The following is a 15,436-nucleotide window of genomic DNA, read 5'->3' as shown; positions in this document are numbered from 1 at the left end:
GAATTCTAAATGACTGATTCCTACTTTATCCGTTAACATCATACTATTATTATTTTCCTTGTAGTCGTTCTTGAAACGGTTAAACTTTCATTTATTATTCTTTGTCTCTGACTATTCATGAATAACTTCATCTATTACTTGAATTATTTCGTATTTCTTTATTTACAGTAAAATAATACTTCAATCTGTTCATTTTCCTTAATTCAAACTGAGGATTTCACAACTCAATAGATAAAAAACACTGCAATCATTTGAAGTATGCTTTAAGTGACTTTTGAATGTTATATATTGTTCCAAAGTTTCATGCTTAAGAAATTTTAAGATCTGTTCTACACTAACTACAATTTTTAAGCAGTTACTTTCACAACGATGGAGGTTTAAAACCCATTCTTCTTACTTCAATTTAGACAGTCATGTGGTATCTATCACGTGTCTCGATGCAACCTATGTGCATCAAAGTCGAGCTCATGAACACGTGCCTAATAAATGACCTACTCAAGACGGTAAAGTAACTTTGTAACTCAGAAATGTTATTTCAGTGATATTGAATCCTCTGACCTACATGATTTTGATAGTAAACGATTTATTGTCAGATGTCATTATATATCTTCGTTTACCTCGGTTCGTGCGGACACGAAAAATGTGAATTGGCTTACTTCTCTGAGTTTATGCTAATGATCTTCTAAAGAAAGATAACGAAAGTTCTATGATTAAACTTTCCGGTCTCGACAATGCAACGTCACCAAAACAAATGTTAAAGTTTCTACTCTAAAATCTAAAGTGTTTAACTGAGACACAATACCTATAACTAATTATGATCACTGATCATTTTTTATGAAATTTCTTTCATCTTTAACTTCAATTTATACACTATTTACTTTCGATCAGTTTCAGACATTTAAATTTTAACCAGTAAGAATTCATTGACCTATTTATGTTTTAACTGCTAACACAAATCCGTTTAATACATTTTATCCTAATTTTCTCAGTATCAGCATTTGATACTTATTAATTGCTAGGTAAATTCATCAAAGTAACATTAAAAGGTCAGTTCTCTACTTGTTATGTTATTTGTTTGTTTTTTTATCCAAGGTCATGATTTCTTTAATTTTACAGGTTTAATATGGTTGATATACAATTTTATTTAGACGTTAATTGGTTAGAATTTTCTCGTTATATATGTATATTTATTTTCTAAATTGATCATTTGGAATGGTAACAATATTACCCATTATATTAAACCTAATAACTATGATATTACAAGTTGAAATCATGAGTCAATTGAAGCTAGACCACCATGGAAAACCTGGAAGCACTGGAAGGCCGTTTCGTCCTGGTATGGGACTCCTCAGCAGTGCGCATCCACGACCCCGCACATCTCGCGCGAAGCCAGTAGGTCCTGGGTTCGAATCCCGTGGGGTGCGAGGTCGTGGATGCGCACTGCTGAGGAGTCCCATACCAGGACGAAACGGCCGTCCAGTGCTTCCAGGTTTTCCATGGTGGTCTGGCTTCAATTCACTCATGATTTCAACTTGTGAAATTTCCAAAAATCTCCACAAAACCCATTCTGACAACTATGATATTAATTGAATACAACTCATAAAAATGAAAATGAAATGTTGTTTTTTGTGTAATGATGAACATCCTTTTTCACACTGTTCAATAAACGTGCAATATGTATCATTTTTCCATTTATTTACTGTGGTAGTCTTTTTATGTAAGAGTGTGATTTATACTAAGGACTTCATTTTAATCATCTAAAGCGATCAAAACATGTCTTCTGAGAATACGCTACTGTAAGGAATCCTAACATGGTGGGTGTAAAAAGCAAAGCAAGTGAAAGCTAAAACTTGAAACGAATTCCTCAGTGAAAATTATGTTCTTATAAACAGTATTCACTTATGAAAAAAAACGAGTAAATGCTAGATAGTGCCCACACATTGAACATTGGGATAGAGATAGGCTAAAAATACACATACCGAATAGTTACTTACTTACGCCTGTTACTCCTCGTGAAAGAGCCTAGGCCGCTCATCAGCATTCTCCATCCAACCCTATCCTGGGCAATCCTTTCCAGTTGTTCATCCTTTTCATATCTGCTTCTATTTCTCGACGTAATGTGTTCCTTGTCCTTCATCTTTTCCGGTTCCCTTCAGGATTCCAAGTTGGGGCTTGTCTCGTGATGCAGTTTGATGATTCGCGTAATGTATGTCCTATCCATTTCCATCGTCTTTTCCTAATTTCCTCTTCAACTGGAAGTTGGTTTGTTCACTCCCACTGAAGGCTGTTGCTGATGGTATCCGGCCAATGGATGTTGAGTATCTTGCGTAGACAGCTATTTATAAATACTTGTACCTTCTTGATGGTGGTTATTGTAGTTCTCCAAGTTTCAGCTCCGTACAGTAGAACTGCCGAATGCTATTCTATTTTTATTCTCCCTATGAAAACAAAATTTTTACGTATTTTAGGTATTAGCATAAAGACAACCTATTACATTTTGCCTTACTAATTGGATATTATAAAAAAAAGGCTTCTTGTTGATTGTTTTCAATTAACTAGGATGAATTATCTAAATAAATCAATTTGGTGAATAAATTGACAATGCCAATAATAAAATTCAGACATAATTAAGGTATAGATATGATGTTTTTACAAGGCAATCCAGCAACTAAGTACATATTAATAAACTTGACTTGCATTTATACTTTTTATGTAACGGTTGGTTTTTAGTCATCTACTTACCCCCCTACTATTCAAACTCAAATAGATCGGCTTTTGAACATGTGACCTGATAATTGAAAACCAAGTGCCTTGATCAGTAAGCAATCATGTTACCTAACACTGCATACATACCTTTCTGATTGAAGTACTACTCTTTTTTTAATTTAAAAACAGATGTATGTGTCGTTGAATACCATTGCATCAATCGATTCTTTAAGTTATCTGATTATTTAAGTAGTCGAATAAGGACTGAAGATGAAACTTCAACGTCTGCAAATTACTGGTATGTATTAAAACGAAGTTAAACGTTGCTGTTTCTTTGTTCCCCTCTTACATTTTTTTTAAACCGTTGTACAACATGGAAACAGTAATTAATTTTGTAAGCAATGATGGATAGTGGCTAGCAGTGGAATCCAGGACGCGCGTTTCGCCCTGTTTGGGACTCGTCGGCTGGATGTACCTGCATCTCAGAGTTGATGTTCACTCTGGGACTCGAACCCAGTACCATCCGCTTCAAATGCCATCGCGTTATCCACTCAGCTACTGAGTCTTGATAGCCACTTGCTTGTCTTAAGTGGTCTTGAGTGTTGTTAGAGGTATGAGGGCGGTTATCACTTCCCGGTTGCCCACACCGTGGAAGGGTTCTTCTGGAGGTACCTGAAAAGCGAATTGGATTAGAGGTGGTCTTAATGACCTGAGAGCGTGACCGCAGTGCCCAAGGGACAACTGCATGAGGTCGATCACACGCGACCTTTTTATGGGTAATTTTTGTGTTAGCTCCGTACTTGTTGAGACCTTACCGCCGGAGACGGATATCCGTGAGATAAGGCGAGGTGTGCATTTTTGGGGTCGACCTTTTCTAACCCCACCCCTCCTTGTGGGGAGGCGGCATCGCTGTCATGCTGGTTGTCTGAAGGAAACACCTTACTGCTGTCACACCTCTGTAAAGTCAGCAGTACGACTTCGGACCTTGGGTTTGTTGCTTTTAGTCTTACCGCTCTTCAGCCGACCTGTCTGACATGGTAGGACCTTGAGGATCGGTTGTTCCAGCCAGTATATCTGGGTTGCTTCATCACGATAGGCAAGCCCGACCACCACGTCAAGGTAGCAACAACGGTCGGGAACTTGCTTGTGCAATGGGGTGAATTCGAATTCACTTGGTATTGTTTGGCTTGTATCTTCCCATTGAGGTTTAAGACTGCAATTGATCAGTCTGCTATTGGCACTATATTCATACTGTACGTATGCCTCTATATTGCCTTAATTCACAAGCTTTTTGTAATGTGTGTTGCTTAGTCCACTTTCAAAATAGTTCCCGTCGTGGACCTGAAAAAAACTTTGGGAACAAAAAAGCAGTATATGACTGTTCCGTTCCATAGTCAGGCACTCTCCAAAAGTGGGTCGAAGATTTCATTTATTATTATTACTCAAATACGTTAATATTAGTACAAAGGTGAACGAAAACAAATATGTATCAGACAATAAGGATATGGGATTGTGAAGAGATGGTGAAAAGAATGTAATTATAAAAGTTACAGCAGGACCGTCACTGGCCTTTATTTTGAGCCATGTGAATTTTTAAAGTCACTGTGTTGCGCTATCACTAGGACCCCAACCAAGAGGTTGTGAAGGTCCGATAAATGCCAATCCTCAACAGCTTTCTTGCATACCATGCCATAAGCTAACCACGTATATATTTTCAATATCGTTTAACCACTTTAATCAAACAGTTGGTTTCAACATGTAAAGACAGCGTTGACAGTCTTGAATTCGAGATACGAATTTTCAGTAGTATCAATCCATTCACTCTATATCTTGATCTTTATTCCTTTACCCTCGTCATTATTATTGTTTCTGTTTTTATTATTATTATTATTATTATTATTTTCATTACTATTGTTGTATCCCTTTCGTTGTTCTACGATAATAAAGTTAGACAAGTTAACCCATAATATCGTGCTATCAGATTGATCCTTTTGTAATAGATAGTCAAGTATATGCCAACATTCATCTGTGGTCAATAAAATGCTTGGACAAGTAACATCAAAGGATTATCGACATAATAATTTCTGTTTTTATCTAATAATGACATTATGGACTAATTATTTTACTCATTGATAAGTTATACTTTTGTATTTTTCAACATTTTATAGTTTAAAGTACTTTTAACTTTTCGATTAAATTCTTGTATCTATGGCTTTACTAATCGTATTGATACGATGCATTTATACCAATTAGGAGCTATCAAATGATCACAAAGAATATATTGAGTTCGAGAAAAAAGTTGAATATAATCACTTCCACGTGTTTTCTTAAGTTCCCCGCATCGCGAAATAAATATTATTATATTTATTTACTTATGAAAACACGTTACCCTTCTTGGGGCATAGGCTGTAGACCAGAGGCTTCTCACTAAATCTGCCCTCCCCTTCTTTCCTGTTGAGTTGCCATATGTTCTCCGATCTGTCTCTTTTCATTTTTACCTAGAGGATTTCATGTCAGTGCTTGCTTTGTGATACAGTTTTATGATTTCCACAGTGTTTTACTCTTTTCCAGCATTTTTTCTTCAACTGGCAACCGATTTATTCTCTACTAGAGCAGATTGTTTCTGGTGGTTTGTAGCGAACAAGTTTGGATTGTGTTGTGTAGACAGCTGCTAATGAATATTTGTACTTTTTAATGATGGTTTTTGTAGTTCCCTAAGTTTCAGTACTGTACAGTAGAACTGTTTCAACATCAGTACTGAAGATCTCGACTGGTGTTACTTAAAATTGCTTTCTAGTTGCAGATGTTTCTCAATTGTAGGGATTGTGCCCCCACTTTCTCAATACGTACTGACAACTTCAATAAATTCAAGATAGATCTCAGTAACGGGTTCCAAATCCCACAAAATAAACCTCAAAGAAGAGGAAACTACTATAGAGAACAACTGGGAAGGGATCAAAGAAGCAGTGTGGATAGGAGAAATTTATGGAACCTTCTTCGACACTACGGTGTACCTAAGAAGGTCGTCAACATCATACGGAATTCATCCGACAGACTACACTGTAAATTCGTGCACGGACGACAGCTGAAAGATACATTCCAAGCGAGGATCGATGTCAGACAAAGTTGCTTACTCTCCCCCTTTCTATTTTCTCTGGTGGTTGACTGGATTATGAGGACCTTCACATCTCAAGGGAAGCATAGAATACAATGAACAGCTTGGATGTAGTTAGATGTTTTGAACTTCTCATGTGACCTATCCCATACACATCAACAAATGTATTTGTTGACAGCGAGTGTAATAGCAGTGTCTGCGTCAGTAGGCCTCGACATCTACCTGGGAAAAAGCAAAGTCATGAAATACAACACACAGATCCTAAATCCAACCGCACTTGATGGAGGATCTCTGGAAGGGGTGGAACGTTTCACATACCCGAGGATCATCATCGATAAACAAGAAGGATATAATGCAGATATAAACGTGAGTATTGGCAAAGCAGTGGTAGCATTTGTATTTCATAACGTCGTTTTAGTTGTATGAGTTTTAGTGAGTCTCTTATAGTCATTTTCAATTTCATCTTACAAATTCATAATGCTTCACCAATGTTTGGTTATTATATACCATGTAAAGATAGGTATTGGTCACTTCTTGATAAATTATTTCACATTATTACATTGGACTGTTTTTTTTTCTTAATCAACATAACAGATCATCTAGTCGATGAAAATTATTTCAATGAAAATCAATTTGTTTTTCTTAGTTTTGTAAAAGAAAATATGCAAGTTCATATTCTTTTTTTCTTGGTAGATTATAGGATATTTTATATTTCGATATATTCACATAGATTTAGGATTAAATCAGAATTTATTTTATATTCAACCTGAAATATCAAATATTTCCTGTCTGATTTCATTAAATGTGCATCATCTCCAAATGTAATTCAATTCTACCGTTATTACTGTTACTTTTGATGTTTGTTAAATTAATTCACTTACTTTTAAACATCTGATAATCTGTTGTACATTTTTAACCCGCTCATATGTACATAAAGGAACAGGTGAAACTTCAAAAAATGATATATCTTTGCTGATTGAGAGTTTAAATATTTCAGTGTACAATTTTCACATTACCTTGGATTTCTAAAGGATTATTAATCGATACTATCCAATGAATTCATAAATGACTAGTCTCTATAGCTTTTTGAAGTATTATACTTTATCTCAACAGTTTGTAGTTTTAATCTCAGTAATTCATCGATTTTCATTATTATTTCTCATGGAATATAATTAGTTACGATCCTCTATTTAAGATGACATCTTTATCTACTCTTTTGATGGTACATCTTTTTCTTATGAATGTTGCTCATCTCATGAAATCCATGTTTTTCCTTTAGAATATACCTCCTTCAATTTCTTTTACTTTTGAAATATCAAATAAAATACAGTAGTTTTGTAAATACGACCGCTAGCATAGACTTATTTTGGCCTTTATAATACAATAATTATAAACTTGTAATCGTGGAGATTGATGATAAAGTTATTGAAAATAACTGTTCGCTCCACTATTCTTTGTTTTTGCAATATGACTATACATTAAAGTCATATCAACAGACTGAGTTCAAGTGCTGTTAACAAGTTATGATTACCAATTAAATGTTTCGTTTTTACTAAAAGAATTTATATAGCACATATTTGACCATTATATATCATCATACTAATAAATGTACAATAAATTAGCATTTTTTTTACACATTATCCTAGAATTTTATTCCAAATTAATGCATATTTATAAGATATTGGATAACTTAATCCATCTAACAAAAGTAAACTTCAACCAATGAATTAATTTTAAAGAGAGCAAGAACAAAGATTAGTGCAGAATAATATGAATTCATTTTATTTCGTTAGCTTCTCATCAGCTGCTTACAACCTAAAATATGTGAAATTCAAAGTTATTATAGATATTGACATACTTATACACATTTTCATGGCTAACCTCGAAAGAACCAAGCTCAAAGGAGCGATTGACGGGGTGATGTATTATTCGAGGTATGTTGATGATATATTCATCTTATGTAATAATCAACAATATGCGACAAATCTGTTAAGGTTTTTCAATGAAGCTCATCCAAATATTCATTTCACTATGGAACATGAAAAAGAAAAAAAAAGTTCCATTTTCTAGATATAGCGATAAAACGAAGAAAAGATGGCACAGTTCAACGCTCAGTTTATAAAAAAGACACATGGAATGGTATTTATCTCAATTTCAACAGCTTTTGTCCAATCAATTATAAAAAAGCACTTGTCAAAACACTGTTTCACAGAACAGAAAGAATATGTACTGCCGATACAATAGAAGAGGAAATTATGAATGTTAAAAAGTGTTTAAGAAATAACGGATACCCATTGAGATTTATTGAGAAATATGGAAAACGTGAAGATAAAATACCCAAAGAAGCTACAGTAAATAAAAAACCTGTTTTTATTCAACTCAAATTTAAAGGCGATAATATCACAGGGTCAATCAATATGAGACTAAAAACTGCATTGACAAAAACATATCCTGCAGCTAAATTGATTGTCAACTCCGCCTGTAGCTCTTCTAGAGTTACTGCCGGTCCCAAGCCCGGGTAAAGGAGGAGGGTTGGGCATGGGGTTAGCGTCCCCATCCCGTAGAAAACTAACTCGCTAAAAAAACGCTTACCAGAAAAAATAATTCAAACCATTTTAACTCTGCCCTGAGAGTTAGAAGGTCTTCACTTAGAAGAATTATGACGCTTCATGGTGAAAGCCGAGTTCGTTCGGAAGCCACGAGGCCGATGCCCCTTCTAACAACCAGAGCAAAAATTTTTATAGGTACATGGAACGTTAGAACAATGTGGGAAACCGGGAAGACCAGTCAACTTGCAACGGAAATGAGGAGATACAACTTAGCAGTACTGGGAATCAGCGAAACCCACTGGACCCAAGCTGGACAGAAAAGGCTAGCTACGGGAGAGATGCTGCTATACTCCGGTCACGAAGAGGAAAATGCTCCACACACTCAGGGAGTTGCTCTAATGCTGTCCAAAGTAGCACGAAATGCACTTGTAGGATGGGAATCCCACGGATCCAGAATCATCAAAGCATCATTCAAAACAAAGAAGGAGGGGATCTTAATGAATATTATCCAATGTTATGCACCCACCAATGGTAGCAACGACGACATTAAAGATCAATTCTACGAGCGGCTGCAGTCAATCATAGAGAAATGCTCAAGAAAGGACCTCACCATTCTGATGGGAGATCTAAATGCCAAGGTCGGAATAGACAACACTGGATATGAAGATATTATGGGACGACATGGACTGGGAGAGAGGAACGAAAATGGAGAAAGATTTGCAAATTTGTGTGCATTCAACAAATTGGTCATAGGAGGCACAATATTTCCACACAAACGTATACACAAGGCTACATGGATCTCACCGGACCACACTACAGAGAACCAGATAGACCATATTTGCATCAAAAAAAAATTCCGAAGGACAATGGAAGATGTGAGAACCAGGAGAGGAGCTGACGTAGCTTCAGATCACCACCTAGTTGTAGCCAATTTAAAACTGAAGCTAAAAAAGAACTGGACAAGTGGACAAACAGCACTACAAAGGTTCAATACAGCCTTCCTTCGAGATACTGACAAACTCAATGAATTCAAGATAGCTCTCAACAACACCATCATAAGGAATGGATCTCTATAGAAACACTGGACAAGATCAAAGAAAGGAAGAACAAGAAGACAGCAATTAACAACAGCCAAACACGAGCAGAGAAAGTCCAAGCACAAGCTGAATACATAGAAGCAAACAAGCAAGTGAAGAGGAGCATTAGAGCCGACAGGAAGAAATACGTGGAAGAATTAGCAACGACGGCAGAAAAAGCTGCTAGAGAAGGAAATATGAAACAGCTCTACGATACAACGAAGAAACTATCAGGGAAATACAGTAAACCAGAGAGGCCGGTCAAAGACAAAGAAGGCAAGCCAATCACCGAAATTCAACAACAGCGTAACAGATGGGTAGAATACTTCGAGGAACTCCTGAATAGGCCGGCTCCAATGAATCCACCGGACATCGAAGCAGCACACATAGATCTTCCTATAGATGTCAACCCACCAACGACGGAAGAAATTAGAATGGCCGTCAGACAAATCAAGAACGGGAAAGCAGCAGGACCCGACAACATACCAGCTGAAGCACTGAAATCAGACATCGAAGCAACCACAAGCATGCTTTATCTTCTATTCAAAAAGATTTGGGAGGAGGAACAAGTGCCGATGGACTGGAAAGAAGGACACCTCGTCAAGATTCCAAAGAAAGGAGATCTGAGCAAATGTGAAAACTACAGAGGCATTACACTACTGTCAATACCAGGGAAAGTTTTCAACAGAGTGTTGCTGAACCGGATGAAGGATGCAGTAGACGCCCAACTTCGAGATCAACAAGCTGGATTCCGTAAGGATCGGTCGTGCACAGACCAAATTGCAACACTACGGATCATCGTCGAACAATCAGTTGAGTGGAACTCATCACTATACATCAACTTCATTGATTATGAAAAGGCATTCGACAGTGTAGATAGGAGGACATTATGGAAACTTCTTCGACACTACGGAGTTCCTGAGAAGATTGTCGATATTATCCGGAACTCATACGACGGACTACAGTGCAAAGTAGTGCATGGAGGACAGCTGACAGATGCATTCCAAGTAAGGACCGGAGTCAGACAAGGCTGTTTACTCTCTCCCTTCCTCTTTCTTCTGGTGGTCGACTGGATTATGAAGACCTCGACATCTGAAGGAAAACACGGAATACAATGGACAGCTCAGAACCAATTAGACGATCTGGACTTCGCAGATGACCTAGCCCTCCTATCACGTACACGTGAACAGATTCAGATAAAGACAGCCAATGTAGCAGCAGTCTCTGCATCAGTAGGCCTCAGTATACACAAAGGGAAAACCAAGGTCCTCAAATTCAAAGCGGAGAACAGCAATCCAATCACACTTGATGGCGAAACTCTGGAAGATGTAGAATCCTTCACATATCTGGGAAGCATCGTCGATAGACATGGAGGTTCAGATGCAGACGTAAAGGCGAGGATTGGCAAAGCAAGGGTCGCATTCCTACAATTGAAGAACATATGGAACTCAAAACAACTTTCAACCAATATCAAAGTGAGAATCTTCAATACGAACGTCAAGGCAATTCTACTGTATGGAGCTGAAACTTGGAGAACTACAACAACCACAATCAAGAAAGTACAAGTATTTATAAATAGCTGTCTACGCAAGATACTCAACATCCATTGGCCGGATACCATCAGCAACAGCCTTCAGTGGGAGTGAACAAACCAACTTCCAGTTGAAGAGGAAATTAGGAAAAGACGATGGAAATGGATAGGACATACATTACGCAAATCGTCAAACTGCATCACGAGGCAAGCTCTAACTTGGAATCCTGAAGGGAAGCGGAAAAGAGGAAGGCCAAAGAACACGTTACGTCGGATAATAGAAGCAGATATGAAAAGGATGAATTACAACTGGAAGGAGCTGGAAAGGATTGCCCAGGACAGGGTTGAATGGAGAATGCTGGTGAGCGACCTATGCTCCTTCACGAGGAGTAACAGGTCATAAAATTGATTGTCCTGTCCAAAACGACCTGTTCTTTGACACAATCAAAGGTCGACAAGTATCCCTTTCATGTTACCGCCAACTGTGTATACAAATTTACATGTATCTGCCAAAACAGTTACATTGGTAGAACAGAAAGGAGAGCCTTCGTCCGATTCAAAGAACGTATTCCGAAGAGTTTGAGATCAAACGGACTAAAAGCATTTGGCAGCGATGTCGCAAGACATCTCCTTGACACAGGACACGAAGTCGATATACTGAAGTCCTTCAAGGTGATCAACAAACAATCAAATTCAAACCTTTTGAAATTCGCCGAAGCAATAACAATCAAACGTTTAAAACCAGATCTTTGTATACAAAAAGAAACAGTAATAAATCTTTCTTTGCCCTGGTAACATTCACCCCACCCTCTTTTATTTTATTTGTTTTTATTATGTCATTCCAACTCTTTCGGAATTTTATAATTACATCACTCATAACTGACCGATTTCAATTCATATCTCTTTATTAACATTAATCTATTTTCAGTTACTTCATTACATAATCGTCTAATGTGTTTTAATTCCATGATTTCTAATCATTATTTCAATGTTTTGGAAACTTCCCTCCCAAACTCTATATATTCGAAACAAAATTTTATGACCTCATTAACTCTAACGAAATCTTTGCTACATTATGTTACATATATTCATCCTTCATCGCCCTCTGTTGCATAAGTATGTCAATATCTATAATAACTTTGAATTTCACATATTTTAGGTTGTAAGCAGCTGGTGAGAAGCTAACGAAATAAAATGTATTCATATTATTCTGCACTAACCTTTGTTCTTTCTCTCTTTAAAATAATAAAGGGAACTATGTGTATGAAATGAATTAATTATAAACAATATTAAGTCATTTAGACTAGTTTGGCCACTGAATTACTATTGATCTGTAGAATTTGATTAGAGCTAATGAAGATTAGAGAAATATGACATTGAATACCTTCTGGTCAGTAATGCAATCATTCTATGACGCATTTGTTTTGTCTTGTAGTTAACGGTAATGGTATTTACTTCGGTTGCATCAAGGCTTCGATAAGTCTGTGTGAAATTCAAATCGGTTGCAGAAAAATTAAGAATTGACATTGGTCATATTGTCAAATAACAAATTTACTAGATTTCCAGAGTTTCATTTATCTCTCATTCCATAAATTTATTTTTACGTAAAAGAATGTATTGGTCAATTCAGTTTATATAAACTTCCGAAACTATAATTGTTTACAAGTGGTTTACTCATTGTTCATTTTTGTGCGCAGCTTTATTCGCTTATAATTCAATATTTTTTATCTCTGAGCAGGAAGTAGCTTATCAGAGATCCTTCACTTATTATTCAGTTGTTAGAAAACTTTTAGTCAGTAATTCCTATCATAGACGGTTTTCATCAAGGATTGATCTCATTTCGGCTTAGTATCGAAAACCGGCAACTGTTTCGTTTAACTAGGTTTGATCCATAACGTGTATACAAACTACAAATCGATCTATTATCTAAAATGTTTCCTTCTGTCAAAACAATAATCCTGTAATGGCTATTGACCTACTTTTAATAATAAGTTTTGTATGTAAAATTCAATGTTCGAAAAAGACACAGTCAATGGAATTATGTTTTCTTCCAGCTAACTGTTCATGAATCATATTTTTATTCATTAAAGTTCAAAGTAAACCTGTTGCATTTCTGCAGTCCTTAAAATAAAGGTAAATAATAAAACTTTCTTTTTTTCTGAGTGCAGATGATGGTCATTCTTTGTGTAAAACAATTCAAAGATTTTCTTGTTCTACTCGTGTCAATGTTACAGTTCCCATAAGAAATGTTTGCCTTTTCATTGTAATTGTTTTTCTTTGTTTTCAATCAAATGAATTAAACAACAATGAGAAACCACAGTTGTTTAATTTCAAATAATTGTCTTTATTGTATTAATCATATTTCTTCTAATAGTACTAGTAGTAGTTGTAGTCGTCACAAGGCAGATATATGGTTCATAGCTAAATAGACATAAATTCACTCTTTTAGGTGAAGTTTTGTTCTCTAATCTGGATGGTTTTGTCGTGAACTTTTCATCGTTCTTCTGAACAACATTATCCGTACAAAGTTCAGGTAGAAGTGAAGTGTTCAAATTTGTTCACATATAACACAGCTTGTCCTAACGACCTCGATCTTAACTGGTTATTGTTCACTCTATTGAAAATTCATTTTCTATTTGTTATTTCTCCGTAATTTGAATCCATTGATAAAATTCTCTTCTTCATTGTAACCATGGAAAACGATGTTTTCTTCATTGTTGTTCAATCAGGTTTTATTAGAAATGGAAAAGTTAATTCTTTGTAAAGCAACAGTTAGGTAATAATAGCATTTATTCTATATATTTATATTGTGATGGTATTTTCTGAATGGATCTTTGCAATAAAAATTTGAGTAAATAATAATAATGTGTTTTTTTTTATAAGTTCATAATGTATAAATATATGAACTAACTCATCTTTGTTTGACTTTTTTACGGCATCCAAGATATCTTTCTCTCTCAAATAAATAACCTTGAGTGATAATGCAATATTTTTCGATATTTTTTCATGTACGAACTTGACGATTAAATCTTTGTATCAATAATGTATGGAAGCGGAAATCGATCGATTTATTTTCAATCGAGAATAAGACTTCTTTTTGGAAATAATTCAATTTGAAATGGTTTGAATCATTCCATTAATAATGATTTTTGAATGAAATTTGATCACTTTTGGTTAATATATGAAAATCTTAAAAGAACTACTTGTTCAACACGTGCTCATATGTCAACCAAGATTGATTAAATTTCAGTCAAAGCTATCAACAACATGATAATCCAAACTGTTTCAAATTGAATGAAATCTCATAGTCGTTGTACAAGTAAGTGAATACTTTCAGCCAACGTGATTGTTTTTAAAGTAAACATTACTAGGTCCGAGTCCTGGAGCGATCATCAATTCTGCCGAGTCCCAACTAGAAAGAAATCCTTGTCCTGGATTTCAGTCTTAATAGTTACATTCCAAATGTGTTAGAAGTTAGTAAGCAATATATTCAACCAAAAAAAAAAACAATTGTATTGTTTGTAAAGATTTTGTTGTAATTATTGTATTTCATTTTTAATGTTTTAGTGTTTTTCTAGAATATTTAGTTTATATGTACATTTATAATCTGCTATCAGAAATAATTAAGTTAGTTTGTACGTTTGGTTCTCATTGAATTGAAGTGCAAAGTGTACGATTTAGTTGAATTTTGTTTCATTTGAAAAACACATTCATTCACATAATTGTTATAATAAGAAACAAAAATGGGACACTTATTATCATTCACCCACCTTTTATTATTTGAACATTTTCATTATATTCAGTCTGTTTGTACAAATATATTATTTACTTCAATTATCTTATATCCAACAATGTGTATCACAAATATTGATCAGACTGGGTTTATTAAAAAGAGTGTTTATTTATTTATACACGTTTAATTAAATGTTAAGTGTAAGGCTGAACTGTGAGAGCGTGTAAGTTGCTAATCGAACTTCAATGATTACTCGTAATGACGACAACATCATTAGATACTTGAGTTTAGGTTTCGCGCAATGATATATGCTACAGGATTACGAGTTACAATTGACTAGTCACTGGGTAGTGATCAAAGTCATGTATATTAAGTCCTGCTTAGTGCTGATCTATAAAATTCTCATACTCTGTGGTAACATTTCTGACTATGAGGCTGGATGACACAGGGTCTAATCCACTAAGGATAGTCAATGACCACAAAATTACAGGTACACCTTGCGAACAAGTACTGATTAGCACGAAACCAAGTTCCCAAGTATCATGCTAACCACCTTACATATTTAAATTTAGTATTTTAGTTGGAGTTAAAGGTTTAAAATTAATTAGGCTTAAATTCTGACTCGAATTTTAAATCTTATGCTCTATGTCTATTCGCTGTTTTCTTATTGGTTGAATAGGTCACAAATTTGTCAAGGTCATTTTAAGCGACACTGCCTCCTCACGG

At 35.5% G+C, this 15,436-nt stretch overlaps 1 protein-coding gene across 3 annotated transcripts in view; it reads left to right on the top strand.

Annotated features, from left to right (window-relative positions):
• Positions 1–15,436, top strand: part of MS3_00006810 (uncharacterized protein) — a 45,101-nt gene that overhangs the window by 20,079 nt on the left and 9,586 nt on the right. Inside the window, exons 6-7 of one of the 3 annotated variants that reach the window (XM_051215046.1) lie at positions 2,896–3,004; positions 5,527–6,187. The exons of the other annotated variants lie outside the window; for them this stretch is intronic. Coding sequence (XP_051068227.1) covers positions 2,896–2,955 — 60 coding nt within the window. The 3' untranslated portion in view covers positions 2,956–3,004; positions 5,527–6,187. The remainder of the gene's footprint in view (positions 1–2,895; positions 3,005–5,526; positions 6,188–15,436) is intronic. 3 annotated transcript variants of the gene reach the window in all.

Source organism: Schistosoma haematobium, chromosome 2 (assembly GCF_000699445.3).
Source record: "Schistosoma haematobium chromosome 2, whole genome shotgun sequence".
Taxonomy (NCBI): domain Eukaryota; kingdom Metazoa; phylum Platyhelminthes; class Trematoda; order Strigeidida; family Schistosomatidae; genus Schistosoma; species Schistosoma haematobium.
This window is presented reverse-complemented; position numbering and strand designations above follow the sequence as displayed.